Here is a 24,827-nt window from a genome sequence, read left to right on the forward strand (position 1 = left end):
TGTTTCCTCACCACCACTTGTTATTTTCCAGATACTGTGGATATTGGAAACAACTCCACTTTGGGAAAACCCAAGAGGCAAAGAAGTAAGAATAAATAAGAATTTACTTGCTTTTGGTATTACAAATACGTTTTTAATGCCAGGGTTTTAATTTTGTCATTGTTACTATTTCTGTTATTATTTGTAATACTGTGGTAGACAGAAGGATGACCTCCCTAAGATGTCTACCTCCTATTCCCTGGACCTGTAATCTTCTATCTTACATGACAAAAGGGACTTTAAATATACAATTAAGCTAGAGACCTTGAAATGGGGAGATGATCCTGGGTTATGGGGTGGGCGCAGTCTAATCTTGTAGGCCTTAAAGAGTGGAAAACTTTTCCTGGCTGTGGAGAAAGGAAAATGTGACTATGGAAGAATCATCAGAAATATGTAATGTTGCAGGCTTTGAAGATGGAAGAAGGGACCAAGGAATATGGGTGACCTCTAGGAGCTGAAAAGACAAGGAAATAGCTTGTCCTTTCCAGCCCCCAGAAAGGAATTACTTTAGCCAGTGAGACCCATGTCACACTTCTCACTGACATAACTGGAAGAAAATACATTTGTGTTGTTTTAAACCATTAAATTGGTGGTAATTTGTTATGGCAGCAATTAAGAGTAATACAGATTTTGGTACTTAGAAGTAGGGTGTGGCTATTAACGTATTCCTGAAAGTGTTGGCATGCCTTTGGGATTGGGCAATGGACAGAGGCTGGAAGAATTTTAGATTATGATAGGAAAAGCCTATATTGCCTTGAGTAGTTCTTAGTAGAAACATGGATGCTAAAGACTGTGCTAGTGAGGACTGAGAAGGAAGTGAAGAACATGGGAGAGAAGGCCTATATTGCGTTAGAGAAAACCTGGATCATCATGAGCAGACTGTTAGTAAAAATATGGAGGTTAACTGTGTTACTGGTGAGGGCTCAGAAGGACATAAGAAAGATGTGGAAAGGGCCTCCTTATTATATAGTGGTCTGTCCTGTACTCATGTGAAAAGCAGAACTTTCTGGATCTATAGCTAAGGAGATTTACAAACACAGTGATCATGGTGTGTTGTGGTGTCTTTTGCTAATTATAGTAAAATGCAAGAGGGAACAGGTATATTGAAGGAAGAGCTGCTAAACGAAAAAGAATCAAGTCTTGATGATTTAGAAAATTCTCAGCCTATCCAGGTCAAAAAACATGGTAAAATTAGGAGATTCACTGTCAGGGACGTGGGCTTGGTGGAAACAACCAAGACTTTTTGCCAGTTCCCTGGGAAGTAGTGAAAGGTCAGATTATTCATTCACAAAAAAAGTTATTTGAAGAGATGAAGCATGTGACTCATAAGTCCCTCAGCCATCTCAGCAGAAGTCAAAAATACATGTGTGTCGCTACAAAAAGAATAAAATACCTAGGGATACAGCTAATTAGGGAGGTGAAAGATCTCTACAAGGAGAACTAAAAACCACTGTTCAAAGAAATGACAGATGACACAAACAAATGGAAAAACATTCCGTGTTCATGGATAGGAAGAATCAGTATCATTTTAAAATGGTTGTACTGCCCAAAGCAATTTATAAATTCGATGCTATTGCCATTAAGCTACCATTGACATTCCTCACATAACTAGAAAATACGATTTTAGAATTCACATGGAACCAAAAAAAAGCCTGAATAGCAAAGGCAATCCTAAGCAAAAAGAACAAAGCTGGAGACATCATGCTACCCAATTTCAAGCCATACTACAGGGCTACATTAACTGATATGGTTTGGCTGTGTCCGCACCCAAATCTCATCTTGAATTGTATCTCCCACAATTCCCAAGTATTGTGGGAGGGACCCAGTGGCAGGTAGTTGAATCATGGGGGCCGGTTTTTCCTGTGCTATTCTCATAATAGTGAATATGTCTTCATGAGATCTAATAGTTTTATAAGGGGAGTTTCCCTGCACAAGCTCTCTCTCTTTGCCTGCCATCATCCAAGTAAGACGTGACTTGCTCCTCCTTGTCTTCCACCATGATTGTGAGGCTTCCCCAGCCACATGGAACTGTAAGTCCATTAAACTCTTTTTCCTGTATAAATTACCCAGTCTTGGGTGTGTCTTTATCAACAGTGTGAAAACAGACTAATACAGTAACCAAATCAAGATGGTACTGGTACAAGAACAGACACATAGCCCAGTGGAACAGAAGAGAGAACCCAGAAATAAGACCAAACACCTACAACTAACTGATCTTTGACAAACCTGACAAAAACAAGCAATGGGAAAAGGATTCCTTATTCAGTAAATTGTACTGGGATAATCAGCTAGCCATATACAGAAAATTGAAACTGGACCTCTTCCTTAAACCATATACAAAAATTATCTCAAGACAGATTAAAGAATTAAATGTAAACCCCAAAACTATAAAAACCCTGGAAGATGACCTGGGCAATACCATTCAGGACATAGGCATGGGCAAAGAGTTCATGACAAAGATGCCAAAAGCAATTGCAATAAAGGCAAAAATTGAAAAATGGGATCTAATTAAACTAAAGAGTTTCTGCACAGCAAAAGAAGCTATCATCAGAGTAAACAGACAACTTACAGAATGGGAGAAAATTTTTGCAAACTATGCATCTGACAAAGATCTAACATCCAGCATCTGTAAGGTACTTAAACAAATTCACAAGAAAAACAAACAGCCCCGTTAAAAAGTGGGCAAAGGATATCAACAGATAACTGTTCAAGAGAAGACATACATGCAGCCGGCAATCATATGAAAAAAAGCTCAACATCACTGATCATTAGAGAAATGCAAATCAAAACCAAAATGAGATACCATCTCACACCAGTCAGAATGACTATTATTAAAAAGTCTAAAAACAGCAGATACTGATGAGGTTGTGGAGAAAAAGGAATGCTTATACACACTGTTGCTGAGAGTGTAAACTAGTTCAGCTATTGTGGAAGACAGTGTGGCAATTCCTCAAAGACCTAAAGACAGAAATACCATTTGACCCAGCAATCCTATTACTGAGTATATACCCAAAGGAATATAAATCATTCTATTATAAAGACTATGCACATGTATGCTTATCTCAGCACTGTTCACAATAGCAAAGACATGGAATCAACCTAAATGTCCAGCAATGATAGACTGGATAAAGAAAATGTGGTTCATGTACACCATGGAATACTGTGCAGCCATAAAAAAAGAATAAGATCATGTGCTTTGCAGGGACATGGATGGAGTTGGAGACCATTATCCTTAGCAAACTAATGCAGGAACAGAAAACCGTACACCACATGTTCTCACTTACAAGTGGTAACGAAATGATGAGAACACATGAACACATAGAGGAGAACAACACACACTGAAGCCTATCAGAAGGTGAAGGGTTGGAGGAGGGAGAGGATCAGGAAAAGTAACTAATGAGTATTAGGCTTAATACCTGGTTGATGAAATAATCTGTATAATAAACCCCCATGACACACGTTTACCTTTGTAACAAACCTGCACATATATCCTTGAACTTAAAGTATAAAAAAAAAAATGGATGTGTGAATTCCTAGGAAAGGTCTGTAGGGAAGCTTCATGTCTAATGGAGGAAATGAGAAGTCCCCATGATATATGCAGGAGATCCATAAGATTCTTGAGGGTTTTGTACCAAGAGAAACAAAGATGTCCATGTCCTGTCTCCTAGAACCTATAATCTGTTACTTTACATGGCAGAAGGGACTTTGAAGATGTGATTAATTTAAGAATCTTGAGGTAAGATGACATGGGCCCCTAAAGTCAGAGAACATATCCTCCTGTCGAGAGAGGGATGTGTGACTATGGAAGAATGGTCAGAGAGAATAGAGCTGGATGTGGAGATGGATGCAGGGGTCCATCAACTAAAGAATGTGGGCAGCCTTCCGAAGCTGGAAAAGGCTCCTCTGTGGCCTCCAGAAAAGAGCAAAGCCCTGCAGACACCTTGATTGATTTTAGCCCTGTGAGGTGCATGTCAGATTTCCAACCCACAAAATTATGAGACCACAAATTTGTGATATTTTGGTCACTAAATTTATGGTAATTTATTACAGCAGCAATACCTTTTGTAAGACCAAAAAAAAAAAAAAATTTCACCCTATATGGTTATATTCGATCTTCTAAACTAACAATTTATATTTTTTCAAATTACACCTTTATGCTGTTTTTTTTCTGATTTTGAAATACATGTTCCCTGTAAACTTTGCTGTACATATTTCTGTTTTTTTTCTATGCTTTGTTAGCACATTTAGAATTATGTACTATATCTAAATGAATACATTTAAACTGTTACATTTCTTTTTAAATCAATATAACATGCACTACATATTATAAACATTTAGTATCTTGCCAACTTAACTGTAAAAAAAAGTTTTATTTCATTCCTGTTTTAACTTGCATTGCTTTCATTTTTGGTGCAGTTGAGCATTCTTCATTTGTTATTGGCCATTTTTGTTTCTTCTTCTACGAGTGCCTGGAACTTATATTTTGCCAGTGTGTTGTCTTTTTTTCCCCATGCTTTAGGACACCAGGAATACTTATATATGACATATACTAAGTGTTGCCTATGTGTGTTGTCATATTTGATGTTATTCTTTTGCGTTTCTTTGTGGTGTAGGCACATCTCATTTGATTGCACTTCACTTTATTGTACTTTGAGGATATTGTGAGTTTTACAAATTAAATGTTTGTGACAACCCTGTGTCAAAAAAAGTCTGTTGGTGCCCTTTTTCCAACAGCATGTGCTCACTTTGTGTCTCTCTCACATTTTGGTAATTCTCGCAATATTTCAGATTTTGTTATTATTATTATTCCTGTTATGGTAGTATGAACAGTGGTAACAATGATCTTTGATGTTACTATTCTAACTGTCTATGGCACCACACACTGTGTTCGTATAAGATGGCAAACCTAATAAATGTTGTGTGTGTTTCAACTGCTTCACTGACCAGCTGTTCCCCTGTCTCTCTCCCTCTCCTTGACTTTCCTCTTTCCTGAGACAAAAAAATATGGAAATTAAGTCAATTAATAATCCTACAATGGCCTCTAAGTCTCAAGTTAAAGGAAGCGTCACATGTGTCTCACTTTAAATAAAAAGCTAGAAATGGTGAGGCTTAGTTAGGAAGCCATGTCAAAAGCTGAGATAGGCTGAAAACTAGGCCTGTTGCAGCAAACAATCAGCCAAGTTATGAAGTGCTACTCCAGTGAACACATGAATAATAAGAAAGTGGAACAGTCTTATTGCTGATATGGAGAAAGTATGAGTGGTCTGGATAGAAGATCCAACCAGCCACAACATTCCCTTAAGCCAAACCTTAATCCAGAGTGAGGCCTAAACTCTCCTGAATTCTATGAAGGCTGAAAGATGTGGGAAGCTTTATAAGAAAAGTCTGTGGCTAGCTGATGTTGATTCCTGAGGTTGAAGGAAAGAAGCTGTCTCATAATATTAAAGTGCAAGGCGAAGCTGCAAATGCTGATGTAAAAGCTGCAGAAGGTTGTCCAGAAGATCTAGCCAAGATCATAGATGAAGATGGCTACACTAAACAACAGTTTTACAGTGTAGACTAAACAGCCTTTTATTGGAAGAAGATGCCATCTAGAACTGTCGTAGCTAGAGAGGAGAAGTCAATGCCTGGTTTCAAAGCTCCACAGGACAGGCTGCGTCTCTTGTTAGAGGCTAATGCAGCAGGTGACTTTCCCTTGAAGCCAATACTCATTTACCATTCTGAAAATCCTAGGGCCCTTAAGAATTATTCTAAGTCTACTCTGCCTATGCTGTATAAGTAAAATAAAGCCCAGATCATAGAACATCTGTTTACAACATGGTTTACTGAATATTTTAAACCCACTGTTGAGACATACTACTCAGAAAAAAAGATTCCTTTCAAAATATTACTGCTCATTGACAGTGCACCTAGTCATCCAGGAGCTCTGATGGAGATGTACAAGGTGATTAGTATTATTTCCATGCCTGCTAACACAACATCCATTCTGCAGCCCGTGGATCAAAAAGTAATTTCAACTTGCAAATCTTAATATTTAAGAAAAACATGTTGTAATGCTATAGCTGTCTCTATACATAGTGATTCTTCTGATGAATCTTGGCAAAGTCAATTGGAAAACTTCTGGAAAGGATTCACCATTTTATATGCCATAAGAACATTCACAATATATGAGAGGAGGTCAAAATATCAACATTAACAGGAATTTGGAAGAAGTTGATTACAATCCTCATGGATGACTTTGAAGGGTTCAAGACATCAGTGAAGAAGTAATTGCAAATGTGGCAGAAATAGCCAAGAGAACCAGAATTAGAAGTGGAGCCTGAAGATGTGACTGAATTGCTGCAATCTCATGATAAACCTTGAGTGGATGAGGAGTTGCTTCTTATGAATGAGCAAAGAAAGCAGTTTCTTGAGATGGAATTTATGCCTGGTGAAGATGCTGTGAACATTGGTGAAATGACAACAAAGGATTTAGAATATATTAGTTGATAAAGCAGCAGCAAGATTTGAGAGGATCTACTGTGATAAAATGCTACTCAGTAGCATTGCATGCTACAGAGAAATCTTTCAGGAAGAGCCAATCAATTTAGCAAACTTCATTACTGTCTTATTTTAAGAAATTTCCACAGACACCTCAGCCTTCATCAGTCACCACCCTAGTCAGTCAGCAGCCACCAACATCCAGGCAGGACTTTCCGCCAGCAAAGAGATTATGACTTACTGAAGGCTCAAGTGATCATGAGCATTACATTTAGCAATAAAGTATGTTTAAGATATGTTCATTTTATTTTAGGCACAATGCTATTACACACTTAATGTACTACAGTATAGTGTAAACATAACTTTCATATGCACTGGGAAACCAAAAAATTTTTGTGATTTGCCTTATTGCAATATTCACTTTATTGCAGTGGTCTGAAACCAAGTATCTCTAAGATATGCCTATATCTTTTATCCCAAAGAAGCTTGAAATTTTTATCTGATCAAATCTGTCAGCCTTTTCATTTATGGTTTCCAGGTTTTATGTAAAATTTACAAATATGTTGTCCACCTCATAATTTAGAAACATGTTTACTTACTTCTAGAATATTTTAAATACTTTTTAATGTTTAAATCTATAACACACATGGAATTCATTTATTGGTGTATGATGTGAGATGGTAATTAAGAGATATAACATCGGTAGTTTTTTTCTTCATGATTCAAAATACTATTTTATGTATGTTTTCCAGTATACACAGAACTGTGTCTTATCACATTTCTTTATCCATTCATCTGCTGATGGAGACTTAGGTTGTTTCTATGTCTTAACTACTGTGAATTATGCTGCAATGAACATGTGGATGCAGATATCTCTTTAAGATATTGGTCTCATTTCCTTTAAATTCATACCCCAAAGTGAGATTTCTGGATTGTATGTATTTCTGTTTTTAACTTTTTGAGGAACCTCCATACTGTTTTCCATAATGGCTGTACCAATTTACATTCCCACTTAGAGCATACAAGGGTTCCTTTTCCCCACAACCTCACCAACACTTGTTATCTCTTGCCTTTTTGCTAATAGCTATTCTAATAGGTGTGAGGTGATGTTTCATTATGGTTTTGAGTTACAATTCTCTCATGATTAGTAATGTTGATTGCTTTTTTTTATAACCCATTGGCCATTATATGTCTTCTTTGGGAAAACATTTATTAAGATCCTTTGCCCATTTTTAAATCAGGTGATGACATGCTTTTGTTTTGTTTTGTTTTTTTGCTATTGAGTCATGTGAGTTCCTTATATATATTTAGGTAGTAACCCTTATCAAATACATGGTTTGCAAATGTTTTCTCCTATTCCATAGGTTGCCTTTTCATTTTTAAAATAATTTCATTTGCTGTACAAAATCTTTTTAGAGTGATGTAGTTCCACTTGTTTATTTTTGCTTTTGTTGCCTGTGCTTCTGGTGTCTTATCTAAAGAATAATTGCCCAGACTAAGATCAAGGAGCTTTTCCTCTGTTTTCTTCTAGGAATTTTATGGTTTCATATTTGACATTTAAGCCTTTAATCTATTTTGAGTTAATTTTTGTATATGGTGTAAGCCAAGCATCTAATTTCATTCTTTTGCTTGTGGATATTCAGTTTTCTTAGGACCATTTATTGAAGAGACTATCTTTTCTCCATTATTTATTCTTGGCACCTTTGTCAAGATTAAATGCCCCTTCTTGACATCTGTATTCAGCATAGTGATGTAAGTCCTAGTCAGAGCAAGTAAGCAAGAAAAAAAAGGCATCCAAATTGGAAAGAAGTTAAATTGTCTCTGTTTGCAGGTGACATGATCTTCTATGTAGAAAACCCTATAGACTCCATCAAAAAACTGTTGGAACTAACAAATGAATTCAGTAAAGTTGCCGGATTCAAAGATCAGTTGTGTTTCTATGCACTAACAATGAACTATCCAAAAAATAAATTAAGATACAATCCCATTTACAATAGCAACAAAAAGAATAAAATAGGAACCAAGTTAACAAGAGGTGAAATATTTGCACACTGAAAACTATGACATTGATGAAAGAAATTGAAAAATATACAAATAAATGGAAAGATATCTCATGTTCATGAACTGGAAGAATATTGTTAAAATGTCCATATTACCCAAAGTGATCTGGAGAGTCAATGAAATCTCTATCAAAATTTAAATGACATTTTTCACAGAAATAGGTAAAAGGAATCCTAAAATTTGTATTGAATCATAAAAGACTCCAAATAGTCAAAGTAATTTTGAAAAAAAAAGAAATAAACTGGAGGCATCATACTGTCTGATTTTAAACTATGTTACAAAGCAAGAGTAATCAAAACAGTATGGTACTGGCGTAAAAACACACATAAACCAATGCAATTGAATAGGGAACCCAGAAATAAACACTCATGCATGTATGTTCAAGTAATCTTTGATAAGGACAACACTAACAGAATTTTCTTTACGTAGATGTTCCACACGTCCACTTTTCTTAGCTGCTTTATTGAGCTGTAATTTACATAAAACAAATTCATCACCTTAAGGTATAACCTAATTTGTTTTAACAAATGTGTGCAGTTATATAAATACCTCCACAATCATGACATGTATCATTTTCATCACCCCAAAGTCCACTTGCATTCTTCTCTCCATTCTCTGGTTCTTGACAACAGCTGATCTGTTTTTTGCTAGTTTGTTTTTTAAAAGATGGGGCCTCACTATGTGTTCCAGGATGGCCATAAACTCCTGGGCTCAAGTGATCCTCCTGCCTCAGACTCCCAAATAAGTAGGAATACAGGCATATACCACCCCTAAACCAAGGTGTTTTTTTTTTTAATTTGCAACCTAATGTGTGGTCAATATTTGTAAATGTTTTCTGCCCCTTGAGAATAATGTACATTTGAACTATTTGTTAGGCTCTGGCTTCACTCCATGTATATCTTTTTTATCAAGCACAACTTTCTTGTTTAAATTTGTGTCCATAGTAATTTAAGTTTTATTTGCTTCATCAGATTTGCATACAAATGTGTTAAATTCTCACACATGGTGGTATATTTGCCAATTCCTCTTTATTTTGTTGCTTTACTTTAAATATTTTGAGGCTATTTATGATTTATAACTTTTCAATGGATGTTTTTCTTTTATCATTATACAGCATTCTGCTTTATCCCTGTTAATGCTTTTGCCATAAAATCTCTTTTGCCAAGTACTAACATTGTTACACAAACTTTTATGATTTTTAAAAAATATTTTTCACTCACTTTATGTGATGCCCTCTTGTTCAGTTTTCTTTTATGTCTCTTGTAACTGCACTTAACTTTTGTAATTTTGTCTGATATTCCTAGATTCTTAATAGGTAAATTTCAATTTGTTTACATTTATTGAGATTCCAGATGTATATGGACCTATATCTTCTGTGGTATTGTTGACCATTCTTTATTTGTATCTTTCGTGTCTCCTTCTTGCTTTCTAATGGATTGGTATAAAACTATATATTCTCCCCTTTCTCCCTGCTGGTTTGGAAATTAAAGATAAAATTTCTGTAATCTTTTAAATTATGCCCCAATCCCAAAAGATGACAAGGATCTTATCATGGTTTCACTACAAACTGAACACTCCATCTCTACCATTTTGGCTATTGTTTAATATTTTATTTTTAACTATAAATTTTGAAACTATTATCATTTTTACAGTTGATATTTACTTAATTAAAAAAATTATTTTGTATACTCACCATTGTTCTTTTTCTTTGGTTTCACTTTTTGTCTAGCCGAAGTAAATTCTTTGTTTTTTCTAGTGAGTGATCTCTAAGTGGTAAACTCTGTAAGTGTTGGATGTACAACTTTGTCTTTACTTTGATAGAACTTTTTAGCTACATTAAAAATTCTAGGTCGATAATTTATTTCTTCTCAGTATAGTAAAGTGATTACTATATTATTTCCTGGAATCTATGGTGTGGCTAATAACAATTATTCTCTTATGTAACTAACTGTAACTTCTTGGTAAATATTCTGTCCTTTCTCTCTAAAAGCTTTTTTTCCCCAAAATTTATCACGAAAATTTTAAGCATACAGAAGACTTGGGAGAATTGTACACTAAACATCAATATACTTTCACATAGATTCACAATTAACATTGTATCATTCCTGCTTTATCACTTTTCTATTCATCTTTGCATTTCTCTATCCACTCACTAACTGGTGGTCAAGTTTGAAACATTTCAAGGCTGCACACGTTAGCACTCTTCCCCCTCAAATACGTCGGCATGTATATCATTAACTAGAGTTCAATATACATTTAGAGTTCTTTTGTTAAGATAAAATTTACAATGAAATGCACAAGTATTAAGTGTACCATTTGATGAGTTCTTATAACTGCATTTTTCTGCACCATCAAAATTCTTATCAAGATACAGAACATGACCATCACCCTGGAAAGTTTCCTTACGCCCTTTCTGGTGTATCTCCACCCACTACAACTATGATAATTTGGCTTTTAAAAAACTTTATATAAATAAGGTTTTATAGCATATTCTCTTTAGAGTGGGATTTATTTCACACAGCATGTTTTTGAGATTCATCCATATTGTTGGATGTCTCAGTAGTTTGTTCTTTTTCATTGGTAAGTAGTGTACATTATCTGGATATACCAGATTTTGTTTATAATTCTCCTATTGATGGACACCTCGAGTTTTTTAAGTTTTTGCTATTACGAAAACTCTGCTGAGCACATTCTTGTAGGAGTCTTCCTGTTTTTTCATATCTCCTGCGTAAATACCTAGGAACAAAATTGCTGGGATATAGAGTAGATGCATCAGTTCTTCCCCTCAGGACCCATGAAAAGGATGGTGGAGAGCAAGCCCAGGTGGATGCTGCACTCATAGGTGTGTGCAGCAGCAGAAGAATGCTTCACTGAGGACCTTATGGGATTATAAGGGGACCAATAGCAAACCTGCCCAAACCTTACCTCTGAGGGAGACATTATCTTTTTAGCTGGAATTTAAGCAACTCTCCTCTGGGGATATTAAGGAAATCTCCTCTGGGGATCTTAAGCAAATCTCTTCTGGAGGCATCTCCTCTGGAAAATTTCTAAGGAGGGAGATGTTCTCTACTTTATACTGGTCAGGGATACATTTGCCCTATAATCTGGAGGCTACATGATCTCTAGCTTCCAAGGCTGCTTTGCTATTCAAATATCCTTGAAGTGATACTCTGAGGCATGTAGAAATGCCATGGAGAATGGCCTCCCAGCAAATTCACCCCACATTTTTGCTTCTGGCAAATTTCCCCACGAAGACACCACCCCATCAGTCACTCTGATTAGTCGGACCCATGGGTCCACATGCATTCAATTTTTTTCCTGCAACATTTAACAAATCTTGACCCAGTGCAGTGGCTCACTCATGTTATCCCAGTACTTTGGGAGGCCAATACAGGAGGATCACTTGAGGTCAGGAGTTCAAAAACCAGCCTGGACAACATAGTGAGACCCTGTATCTACACACACACACGTACACACACACATTTCATAAACTGTAAACGATTTAGGTCCCTTATGACCACCTCTAAGGTACAAGTCCCTATGTGAGGGAGGCAAGTTAGTGCCTGGCTTTCATACAAGAAGCACAATCCCCAGGGCACACGTGGTGCTCCCAGAAGGGAAGTGTATACAATTGTTGGGCTTCCCTGAGTGGGATGTACATTAGTAAGGGAGAAGGTGAACAGTGCCTCCTACGTGGCTCCTGGCTGGCTGTAAGCCTTGGAGTTCCCAGTTCTGTTCATCCTTGATTTGTTTGTGTGTGGCTGGGGAGAGGGTGGACATGTGGGGGACTGCTTGAGGACAGTCTGTCCAATCTGTCCTATTTGTCCATGTCACCAACCAGGTGGCAGTCCCCCTCTAACAAATGACTGAGAATAGTGGTGGAGACAATGTCTAGAGGGTTCTGTGTGGGACCTCAGAAGCTGGGCCCAGCCCCTGCCATCTCATGGCTGACTCAGCATTCTCAGAGGCGGGAGCACTGGAGTAGTGTGTTTTCCTTCTGGACAAAGGATCTTTGGGTTATTCTGAAAGACAGATATCACCAATGCTTCTGTTTCTCCCATACCTCTTTAGATGTCTGGATTTTTCTCTTGCTTCTCTGCTGCAAAATCTGCTATACCATTCCAGTGGCTGTACCTTCATCTTTTGCCCTAATTATCTCCTTTTCTCACTTAGACTTTCCATCTACAAAATTAGATAGAGGTAGAGGAAAAGCATTTTATAAAATGTGTCTGGAGTTAAATCTGAATCCCTAGGCACTTTGAAGGCCATACCCACCAGGCTGGTAGGTGAAAGAATGAGGCATCATCCCTAGGAATGACGGGTCACAACAGAATCCTGAATTTTCAAGATAGGTCTACAGAATACTCACAATCCCCACCACTTTTGTCCTGGTCACTATCCAGGAAGGAGATGATCCCTTTCTGGGGACTGCTTCCTTCAGTGAGCCTACTGCCCTCCCATAGTGTGCGCACAGGAGGAGATGAGGGACAGTCAGAAAATCAGTGCATTGTGGAGTCACTTTTCTGATAAAGGGCACATCAGACTGCAAATGGTCCAGACGGCCAGATTCAGGACACTGATGAGTTTCTGGGGTCACCATAGCGTTCCTGGAGTCACCATAGCGTTCCTGGAGTCAGCTGCTCTGCAGCTTGAAGGAGGGCTGACAGTGTGGAGGCACTGCTGAGATTATTTAAGGAAATTATATAGGGATTCTATAATGATTATGTAATTACATAATGAAAACTCTCCATATCAAGTTCAGAATATCTCCCAATTTCCAATACCGAATATTATCCATAACACCATCAGCTTCAAGGAGGATGCCCTCTCATTGCACATTTGAATTTACACAACAAACACTTGAAGAAGGAACGTGAAACAGCAGTTATCATTTACTCTAAGGTGCCAGCAAGAGTTAATTTTCCATTAAAAATTTTGTTCAAAGGAAGGTCATCTCCTATAGTCTCTCCCAAGCCCATGGCCCAAGGCTCATGCAGAGGTAAAATATGCTCTGTACTCAACCTCCACGCTGCTACACTGATCATAAAGTATTTTGCCCCATTCCTGCGGACCAAAGTATGAAAAAAAATCTTCAATACTATTGGCATATAAAACTCAGAGAATTATATTTATACCTCTGCATAATTAACTTTATTCTCTTTGGTTTGAAGGAAAAAAGAGGGGGCATGGCTGGAGCAGAATGAGAACGAGAAGGCAGAAAAACAGCCAACAAAATGGTAAGCAGGCAAAGTGAAGTAGTTACAGCTTTTGAGTTTATTAGGGCACTGTCCGTTGTATTCTGGAAGGCCTGCAGTTCCCCAGGGCCAGGAGAGTTCTGTACCTCCTGTATCCGTTAGGATGTAGACTAACAGGCTGTGACAAAGAGGCCTGAGAATGCAATGGCTTCAACAAAATGGTTTCTAATGCATGTAATAATAGTCCAGAGGCCCACAGTTAACAGGGAGGTGTTATCATCCTCAGTATGACTTTCTTTCCTAGCTCAAAGTATTTTTATTAATTTGGAAAGACATTCCTAAGAGGGTTAAATGAAGAAATCAGGGTGTATGTGTGTGTGTGCACAATTGTAAAAATATATATATGTATAACCATATTTTATGTGAAATTCATACTTGTGAAGTATATTTTATGTATCCTGATATATACATATGTAATTATTTATCTGTACATATAAAGAGACATAAATACAGAAAAATGGATGGCAGTTCATTCATAAAAATATATGCAGTGGTTACATTTGGTCAGTGTAACAGAGGTGATGTTTATATTTTTATCTGTGGTTTTTAAATGTATGTATATATTAAAATATTATAAATCTTCAACATTTTTAATGAAAAAGTGTTATTCAAAAAGTAACATATGCAAAAAGAAAAAACTAGGAGAATATTTTTGCACAAATCATCATCTGGAGATAGCCATCCTCATCTGTGGCTATCTCCAATGGTGATGTTTCCTATCATTTATTTTCTGAACTTCCTGTAAATATATATATTCTTTATAATCAGGCCCCTGAAATTTTGGAAATTTATTTTAGCCATGGTCTGAGGACTTCCTTTCTTCTAGATGATGAAGGCTAAGTCTCATTTTCTAAATGATTGTCGATTTTGAATCAGTGGATCTAAATAGTAAGATTTTAGAGTCCTATTGAAAGTTATTAATTTTTACCAATCTTGCCAGTTGATGTGGCTGCCTGGTTGGTGGATGTGACAGCTTTGTTTGGAAAGAAAAAAAAAAGTGGCTGCATGCATTTTAAGAATGGCTGTTTTCAAATTGAAAATTTGTTTGGACTCAATTATTATAACATTTTCATTTAAGTCTGAATCATTATAACATTTTCATTTAAGTCTGTGTGTATGTAGACAAATTCTAAGAGACTTCAATGTACAATTAAATCCTGTGTGTAACTTAAAAGTCAACACTCCCAAAAGCAGAAAATGCTCTGGACACCTGCTCGAGGGGATCCAGAATGAGACCCAGGACTCCCTCACTTGCGTTTGTTCCTGCATGACAGCTGTTGTTCTGCCCAGTTCTATTAATACATTTTCCCCTGCCTATCCCCAGATAATAGCAAAGCCGACGGCCAGCTGGTCTCCAGTGAAAAGAAGGCAAACGTGAATCTGAAAGGCCTTTCCAAGATTAGGAGTAAGATAAAGTTTGTCCGCTTTCCCTTTGCCCTACAGGTCAATACAAATTTTACTGAGGTATTGATGAGCCTAGATCCACCTTAATTGTTTACTCATCAAGCTTAGTCAATTGGAGAGCAGCGAAATCTAAAAAAGCAAACTCATTATAAGCAAGGGTTGTAAGTTGATTGTATTTATATCATAGATCTTATCTTCCCAGTTTCTAAAATAGTTTTCCTCTGTGTTTTGTCTCATTTTCCTGGAAATTGCTTTGCCTTAAATCATTGTTTTATTAAAATGGCTGGACCCGGTAAATTGTAAGCCGAATACAGGTTTATTTTCTCACTGCCCTTTCAAGTCCTCCTCCTAGATGAGTTCTTTCCTGTCTTGAGCAAGCTCTATCGCTTTCTCGTTCCCTTTTAAAAACAGTAAGAGTCTCATTTCAGTAGCTGGGACCTTTCTGACCTAGTATTAAAACTACAATGTCTTCCCCAGTTTAAAGCACCTTCCCTCCTTCGGCCTGGGCAAGCCTTAGTCTGGAACACATATAATTGGAGGTGACATGGTCAGTGTCTTCTCTTATTCTCTCTTGGCCCTAGCCCCACTCCATAGCTGTTGGCTTGGTCCCATCCAGGATTGGGGAGGTGAGAGAGATGGGTGAGATCAGAGTGTGGAAGTGTCTTGCCTGACAGGTGCAGCCGTGAAATGACATTGCAAGTGGTTGATGCACAATCACTAGCTCTTTCTTCCATGAGATGCTTTCATCAAGTCCACTGCAAGGGAAGGGGAGGGGTCAGGCATCACAACTTGACTTATTTTGAAAGAAATAGAGCTTTACTTCCACAACCTGGATGTGAGTGAAGGGCTGAACGTGGCATAATCAGTTCCACCAACTCTTTCTAAGGTTACATACGTGGCCTGGTGCATCGTCCTAGGATGCGGGTGCTCAACTCAACCTACTTGCTTGGGACTTTCTCAGTTTTGCCCATGAAACTCTCATTTCCAAGCCGTAGGTCCACTTTGGGTCTGATTGGTCCTTTTTACTTTGGTGGCCTAATATGCTCATGATATGCTTAGAATTTATAGTACTTAGGAATGCATAGGCTGGAAAATGTTTCCTCATGGGCCTACATGACCCTGATCAGCACCCCCAGATGGTGGTCATTGGATGGTGGACATCCAACACAAGAAGGAAGGAACACTTTGCTTTCCCGCCTTGGGAAATAAAACACATTTGAACGATAGTAAACATTGAGATGCCCATCCACAGCCAATTAGCATGCGCATGGGAGAACATCGTCGGCTGCAGTGTCTGCCATGTCAGTCCTTAATTACTATTTGGAATGAAGGCTGTGGAAGTCTCAATTCTACCCATTCCTCATGATTAACCTTCTTCTGATTAGTTTTTTAGATCCTAATATTTATTTTTTCCAAAGCCATGTGGACGAAGCCCTGGTCACATTTACGATTACTTTCAGCACAAGGGTACAAATATCTTCCCCCAATATGATATGTGCAGCATATATCTCACCTATGGAGCACCTAATAGGGTTTCCCTTAACTCACAGAACTGTCATTTATTTGTGTCTCTGCTGAGAGAAACCGAAACGCCTTCACTTAATTTTGTAGTTTTGTCTCAATTTTCTCTGAATATTTTAGTTTCTGTAATGACGGTAATCATCATTTTGATCTTGCAAAGATTAAATAAATTAATGGATGTGTAAGTGTTTAATGTGTATTATATGTCATATATATTTCAAATATATATGTTTGGAATGAAATATGAAATGAACCTCAAAATACGAAATGAACCTTCAAAATATGGAATGAAGCATTTATACTTTTGCTTGAGATATACGTGAAATGCTGATTTCAATTAGTTTTTTTCCTAACATAGGAATAGGAAAATGAAATATAAAGTGAACCTAACATTAGCTATCTAATTCTTCATACCTTAAAGGCTACGGTTTAAATCTTTTTATTTATACATTAAACAGGCTTTTAGAAAGTTACATTTAAATGGAATTTTTGAAAAGCTGTAATATGTGTAATACAGCTGCTCATAAATGACTGTGATTATATTATTCTACTTTCTCAGGGAGAAAGAGAGGCAAACCTGGAACCGGCTTCACTCAGAGTGACAGAGCTCCACAGAAAAGAGTCCGATCAAGAGGTAAAAAAGAAAAGAGGAATGCACTTTCAATAACTAAACATCTAATTTCCTGTGCGGTACACTGTACTTTCAGTAATAAACCCATTTCCTTAATTGTTTTATGAAGCCGTACTAACTAGTGAGAAATGTATCCTATTTAGTCATTTTCCGAAATGTATCCTATTTATTCATTTTCCAAAATGTATCAAGGAAAGAAGGAAGTAAGTTGGTGATGGATCTACAACCAGACCCCAGAGGCCCAGGGGCCACTAAAGTGCTACTTTCACTGAAATGATAAATTTCAAGGCTGGAGATAGTTCATTACCGTATAAAGGGTATAACCCATAAGTGATTTAGCTGACCTTCTTCTGACTACTCAGAAAGCCACAGGTTGCACGCTAAGGGTGAAGCAGAGTTGTGGTTAGAGATCTGTGTCCTAAGACTTTCTTTTTGTGTGGGCTTAGGCTGATCATTTGACTTTCTTTGTCTCAGTTTTCTCATCTGGAAAGCAAGAGCATGAATTAGGCCAACCATCTTTCTTTCTTTCTTTCTTTTTTTATTCTTTAAGTTCTGGCATACACGTGTAGAATGTGCAGGTTCTACAACCCATCATCTACATTAGGTATTTCTCCTAATGCTATCCTTCCCCTAGCCCCCAAATCCCAACAGGCTCCGGTGTGTGATGTTCCCGTCCCTGTGTCCATGTGTCCTCATTGTTCGACTTCCACTTATGAGTGAGAGCATGTGATGTTTGGTTTTCTGTTCCTGTGTTAGTTTGCCCAGAATGATGGTTTCCAGCTTCATCCATATCCCTGTAAAGGACATGAACTCATTCTTTTTTATGGCTACATAGTATTTCATGGTCTATATGTGCCACATTTTCTTTATCCAGTCTATCATTGATGGACATTTGGCTGGTTCCTAGTCTTTGCTGTTGTGAACACTGCTGCAATAAACACACATGTGTGTGTGTCTTTATAGTAAACTGATTTATAATCCTTTGGGTATATATCCAGTAATGTGACTGCTGGGTCAAATGGTATTTCTGGTTCTAGATCCTTGAGGAATCGCCACACTGTCTTCCCTAATGGTTGAACTAATTTACACTCCAACCAACAGTGTTAAAGCATACCTATTTCTCCACATCCTCTTCAGCATCTGTTGTTTCCTGACTTTTTAGTGATTGCCATTCTAACTGGTGTGAGATGGTATCTCATTGTGGTTTTGATTTGCATTTCTCTAATGACCAGTGATGATGAGCTTTTATTCATGTTTGTTGGCCAGATAAATGTCTTCTTTTAAGAAGTGTCTGTTCATATCCTTTGCCCACTTTTTGATGGGGTTGTTTTTTCTTGAAATTTGTTTTAAGTTTCTTGTAGATTTTGGATATTAGCCGTTAGTCAGATAGATAAACTGCAAAATTTTTCTTCCATTCTGTAGGTAGGCCAACCATCTTTCTTATTAGTCCATCCTGGTCCTAATAGTCTGCCTTTCTAAAAATTTGTCTGAGGACCAAGGACAGCTCCCCTGTTTATCATGACTTCTGTTGCCCAGGCTGGAGTGCAGTGGTGTGATCTCACTGCAGACTCCACCTTCCAGGGTCAAGCAATTATCCTGACTTAGCCTCCCAAGTAGCCGGAATTATAGTTGGGCACCACCATACCTGGCTAATTTTTGTATTTTTGGTAGAGATGGAGTTTCACCATGTTGGCCAGGCTGGTCTTGAACTCCTGATGTCAAGTGATCCACCTGCCTCGCCCTCCCAAAGTGCTGAGATTACAGGTGTGAGCCACCACGCCTGGCCCTACACCTTTGGTTGGAAGGGAAGGATTCACTGCTCACCCTCCTGGAGTTCCTTTGAAGACCTTTCACCCCCTTCTCTGTGAAATCAGGTCTCCAGTCCCCCACCTGCAAACCCATATAATTTTCAGATTATTCTGGAGCTCCCTGAGCTCTTCTCTTAGCTACAGGGAAAGCAGACAGGACGGAGAAATGAACTAAAGCAGAGAACAAAAATAGAAGGCAGACATCATCTCCATTAGGTTATCCCATCATTACCCTCTCCCTGCTTGCCCCGTCAGTGCTCAAATGGGGAGATTGAATATGATCTCTGGCTTCATCTAAGGCTACCTACCTGCAGCAAAACAGCATAGCTGGAGAGCTCCTGTCAGAACAGTGACAGTAACTGTGTTTCATTGTCATATAAGAATCAGTGGAGCTTACGAGATTAGGAGTTAAACCAGTTTTACTGAAGTCTAATTTCTCTGCTAAAGCATTCTATTTTGTATGAAATTTGAAAGGTGAAATTGGGGTAGACATTCTGTAATTATGTATCAAAAATGCCACTTGGAAGAAAGACTTTGAAACTCTAGAGGTTTTTGGAATAGAATTTCCTAAGTATCCCTCGTGTCTTTATAGGAATTACCTCAGTAGGGAGGGGGGATGTGCCTTTGCAAAGTGAGACAGAATGAAGAAATCCTCTCTTTCAGCTTCAAGAAAGCACAAAGATGAAACTATGGATTTTAAGGCTCCTTTGCTTCCAGTGACCTGTGGTGGGGTGAACGGAATTTTACATAAGAAGAAATTGAAGCAAGGTAGGTTTTATGGTCTTCTTTAATTTGCAGCTCCTATCTGAAGGCATCACAAGTAGTGGGGAATTATCATGTGAATTACACATCATTCAAGGAGTTTGGTCCCAGTTTGGCTTGAGGGAAGGAGGAAGGGATTTCTAAGATGACGTTTTCAGACTTTAAGAAATCACACCCATTAGATGCTCACTCGCACATGGAATGTCCAGAGGGTGCCCAAAGAACCAAAGAGAAGGCAGGAACATCAATTCACAGATGGAAAATGTCACGTATTTTACTTTGAATCAGACAGAAAAATGAAGAGGCCCTCAACCTCGACCTTCATATTCTCTCTGCCTTCTGGAGTGCCATCACCAGGGCAGGGTGCTTGGTATAGGGAGATGATCACAGAGTTTGGGATCAGGAAGCCTGAGATCCAGCCTTGGCTGTGCCAGGAGTGACTGTTCCATTCTGAGTAGAGAAGGGAACCTTTCTGAACCTGAAATCTCTCATCCAAGAGAGGGAACAATAATGAAAAACCTGCCTCATGATGTAGCTGTGAGAACTAATTTACATATTGATGTAAAATATGTAAATTTACATGTTTTTACTGTAAATTATAAAACTTTGCCAAAAAAAAGTCTATTAGAATGGCCATCATCTCAGACCAATCTTAATATGACTCTTTGGATGTCAATTAACAGAAATGTTTGCATTGTGACTATTTCTAAACAGCTTTACTGAGATATAGTTCACATATCATACAACTCACCACTTAGAGTGTACAAATCAACTATTTTTTTGTATATTCACAGAATTGTACAGCTATCATTATCCTCTAATTTTAGAACAATTTGTTCCCCACTGAAAAAAAAGCCCATGTCAATTAGCAGTCAGTGCCCATTCCCACCTAAGCAGCCACTAATCTATTTTCTGCTCTATAAGTTTGCCTGTTGTAGGCCTTTCTAGAAATGGAATCCTATAATACATGCCCTTTCCTGACTGCCTTCATTCACTGATCGTGATATTTTCAAAGTTCATCCATAGTGAATGTATTAGTATTTCATTTCTTTTATTGACAAATAATATATTTCATTGTATAGATATACCACACTTTGTTTATAAACTCATCATTTGGAACTATTTTCACTCTTTGGCTATTATAAATAATGCTGTTCTGAACATTTGTGTAACAAGTTTTGTGTGAACATATTTCAGTTCTTTTGGGTATATATTCAAGAGAGGAATTACTGCATCGTATGGTAATTCTATGTTTAACTTATTGAGGAATCACCAAAGTGTTTTCCACAGTGGCTGCACTATTCTGTATTCCTACCAGCAATGTATGAAGGCTCCAATTTCTCTACATGCTCACCAACTTTGTTATCATCTGTCTGTCTTTTTTTATTACAGTCATCATGTCATCCTAGTGGGTATGACATGGCATCTCATTTTGGTTTTGGTTTGTGTTTCCTTAATGGCTAATAGTATTGAGCATGTGACTATCTTTTACATATAAATTAAATTTTTTATCGGATAACATTTCACAATTAGTTTTTTAATATCAGCTACCCGTGATTGCAGGGATATGAAAATCTCTGTTCAATAATGCCACTAGACTGCATAAAACATGTTATAATTGAGAGTGCAGATGTTGCGGGAGTGACCCCCTGAGCCACAAGGCACCCATCTGAGACCATAGCCACAAGTTGAGGATTCTGCCTCCAACATTGCCCTCACAGGCATCTGGAGACTCAGGCCTGGCCTGTACTTCCAAATTTGAATAGCAAGTTGGAGTCCTCTCATCTTTCAGAATCACTTGCTTTTCCTTCTGTAAGTGCTTTTGAAACGCTTAAAAGGATGCTCTTGATGATAACCATCACTTTCTTCATGGATGAAGGTCAAAAAAATGTGCACCCCCACCAGGAAATATCCTTACAGGGGACTTTCAGGCTGGATTTGGGGCCTCTGTAGTCTGAGAGGGAAGGCCAGACCCTCGTGCTATTGATCTTCATCACAAATTGGGTGGCTCTAGATCCAGTGTGGTGATGGCCACAATCTGAGTGCTGGGAACAAAGAGGGCTCAGGATCAAGTTACCCTGGTCTTACAGGAATCTTGGTGAAGTGTATACAGACTGAGGATGGAAAATGGTTCACCCCCACGGAATTTGAAATCAAAGGAGGCCACGCAAGATCAAAGAACTGGAGGCTGAGTGTGCGCTGTGGCGGGTGGCCCCTACGATGGCTGATGGAGGTATTCCAATGACAAGGGGCCAGACCTGTGTCCCTTCTTGTTCCCTAATAGTGAGGAGACTGTTTATTCACCAAATATTTGTTAGGTTGTAGCTAAAGCCTTGATGCCAGTGGGTTTATCCTCTCACTCAGGAGAGAGGGACCCCACATTCATAACCACACTACAGTGCAACACATTGACATTGTACCAGGGGCTCCATCAGGATAGACTCAGCAGCTTGGAGGAGGAAAGGGTCATTCTGACTAGGGTGCATGCAGATAGCTTTGTGCACTGAAAGAAAGAAAGGAGTTGACAGTCAAGCAGTGGAATAAGACACTTCAGAGAAAGAATGGCATAAAAGCCAGAATGCCATGAAAACCAGAACCATGGCAAAAGTAGCTCTGTGGATTTGGGTAGCACAGGTTGTGTGCAATTAGGTATAATTTAACAATTGGGGCAGTTTGTGGAGGGCCTTAATGCCAGGCTAAGGAGTTTAAACCTGTAATTGAGATAACAAGGATTCAGTGAAATCTTCTAGGATTAGAAATGACATTTAAAACTATATTTTATCTTATTTATTTATTTTTAGGAGACAGTTTCACTCTGTTGCCCAAGCAGGAGTGCAGTGGCTCAATCTCGGCTCACTGCAACCTCCACCTCCCAGATTCAAGTGATTCTTGTGCCTCAGCCTCTCGAGTAGCTGGAACTACAGTTGTGTACCACCATGCCAGGCTAATTTTTGTATTTTTAGTAGAAATGGGGTTTTGCCACGTTGGCCAGGCTGATCTCGAATTCCTGGCGTCAAGCGGGAGGCCTCCTCGGCTTCCCAAAATGCTGGAGTTACAGGCGACAGCCACCCCACCTGGCCATAAAACAGTATTTTAGACAGCCACAGGGCTTTCCCCCTAGCAAACCTATACTCAATCTAGAATGCTCAGTTCAAGTGTTACCCCTTCCTGAATGTTCATTGACCTGGCCATGGGTCATCACTTCCCGGGGCTCCTGAGCCCTCTACTAAGGCCTTTCATTCACAGTGTTGTATTTATTCTTTTGTGAGTGCTTTTTGTCTGTAGACCCCTTTAGGTTTTCCCATCTTCATGTGCCCAAGATTGATCAGAATTACTGACACCCAGTAGCAGGCAATAAGTGTGTGCTGCTTGGATAGCTCTGATGTAGGGACTCCAGCTGGAGTGGCACTGGTGGGACTGGAAAAGAGCTGATAGATGGTATGAGATTGTGAAGGAAAACCTCTTAGGACTTAGGAAAGAAGCACAAGAGAAGGGAAAATGGTCCTGAAGATGCTTTTCTGGCTTCTATTGATTGAAGTCTAGAAGAAGCACAGGTGAAGACAGGGAGATGGTTTCTCATTCAGACACCTTGGATTTGAGCTGGCAGTGGAACACTCAAGTAGAAATATTTGGGAGGAGGTTGGAAATGCCAGACTCACAAAGCAGAAACACAGGCTGACCATATATACCTGAATCTTTTTGTCTTTCAGAATGGATTTCTGCATGATCCTCCAAGAATACATTACAGGAAAATAAAGGTGATTATTACATAGCTTTATACAGCTTCTTGTCACATAACTGATTTAACATGCACAAAATCTTATTTTATGGGGTCTGAAATTGGGTAAGAATAATTAAGCTTTCACTTTCTTCACTACCCACATTAAAATACTTTTTGCATGTATTCCTTCAGAGTCGCTAATTTGAACACTAAATGTATATAAAACTAGGTCCTCTTTGGATTCAGCCATTTCATATGAAGATAATAAGGAGCCATCAGAATATACCTCCTGGAAGTATTTTAGCAATAGATGCAGATGTTTTAAGAGTGTCAAAGTTGGAAAGTCAAGCATGGTCATGGGATACATAAAAATATTTCATAATAAGGTGAGAGGATCATCTTCAACTCAAAATTCAGATTTTTTTCATTGAAGTTACTATTTTCTAACTTTAGTGAAATAGGATGGAGCAGATGTTTGCTCACATCCATTTGAGACATACATGAAACCATATATCGTTTAATGAAATCGGCAACAAAAAGAATATTTCTTTTCTGGTCCTTCACATTCTCTTTCACTTTCCAAAGAAATGTACACACAGATCCACAGAATGTCTTCTCAAGGTGAAATTATTTCCTGTTACCACAATGGTGCCACTGAGGAGGAAGATCTCCAGAGGCAAACGTATTTTATAGGAGGGGCTGACCAGGAAAATATTTTATGTTGATGCCACCTCTTTGGCTCTACCAGAGGGACTGTGCAGACCTGCTTTTTATCTGCAAAAGTGATTTTTCCCTCTCTTGAAGAACGCAACAAACAAATAGGTTAAGTGCCGTGTATATTCAGGACAAGGTGATGGTTTTTCCAAGACTGGGTATGAATGAGAACCTGAGGAGGAGGAAGAGAAAAATGTCATCCTTATGCACTTCGGGTAGAAGTACGCATTCAAGACATTCACAGACTTCTAAAACAGCTCACACATAGCTAGCCACTAAGCTTCATATTCCACTGGGAACCTGAGATCCAGGCCTTTACATTATCTGATATACTGGCTGATTTGAATTCTCAGCCACTGAGACACTTCATCCACTGTGTTTCCCGAAGGAAAAGTATGATGTCACCTATTCAGTGACTACACTAAAGACCA

At 38.4% G+C, this 24,827-nt stretch overlaps 1 protein-coding gene across 13 annotated transcripts in view; it reads left to right on the forward strand.

Annotated features, from left to right (window-relative positions):
- The window catches only part of SP140 (SP140 nuclear body protein), an 88,875-nt gene that overhangs the window by 47,229 nt on the left and 16,819 nt on the right, over positions 1 to 24,827 (forward strand). For 10 of the 13 annotated variants that reach the window (XM_054549951.2, XM_054549948.2, XM_054549947.2 and 7 more), the window contains 7 exons: positions 32 to 85; positions 13,752 to 13,817; positions 15,160 to 15,240; positions 17,320 to 17,394; positions 19,863 to 19,967; positions 22,052 to 22,194; positions 23,672 to 23,719. In XM_054549951.2, the coding sequence (XP_054405926.1) occupies positions 32 to 85; positions 13,752 to 13,817; positions 15,160 to 15,240; positions 17,320 to 17,394; positions 19,863 to 19,967; positions 22,052 to 22,194; positions 23,672 to 23,719 (572 nt within the window). The remainder of the gene's footprint in view (positions 1 to 31; positions 86 to 13,751; positions 13,818 to 15,159; positions 15,241 to 17,319; positions 17,395 to 19,862; positions 19,968 to 22,051; positions 22,195 to 23,671; positions 23,720 to 24,827) is intronic. The other 3 variants (XM_054549949.2, XM_054549955.2, XM_063713107.1) reach the window with 1 other exon arrangement.

Source organism: Pongo abelii, chromosome 11, assembly GCF_028885655.2.
Source record: "Pongo abelii isolate AG06213 chromosome 11, NHGRI_mPonAbe1-v2.0_pri, whole genome shotgun sequence".
Lineage (NCBI taxonomy): Eukaryota > Metazoa > Chordata > Mammalia > Primates > Hominidae > Pongo > Pongo abelii.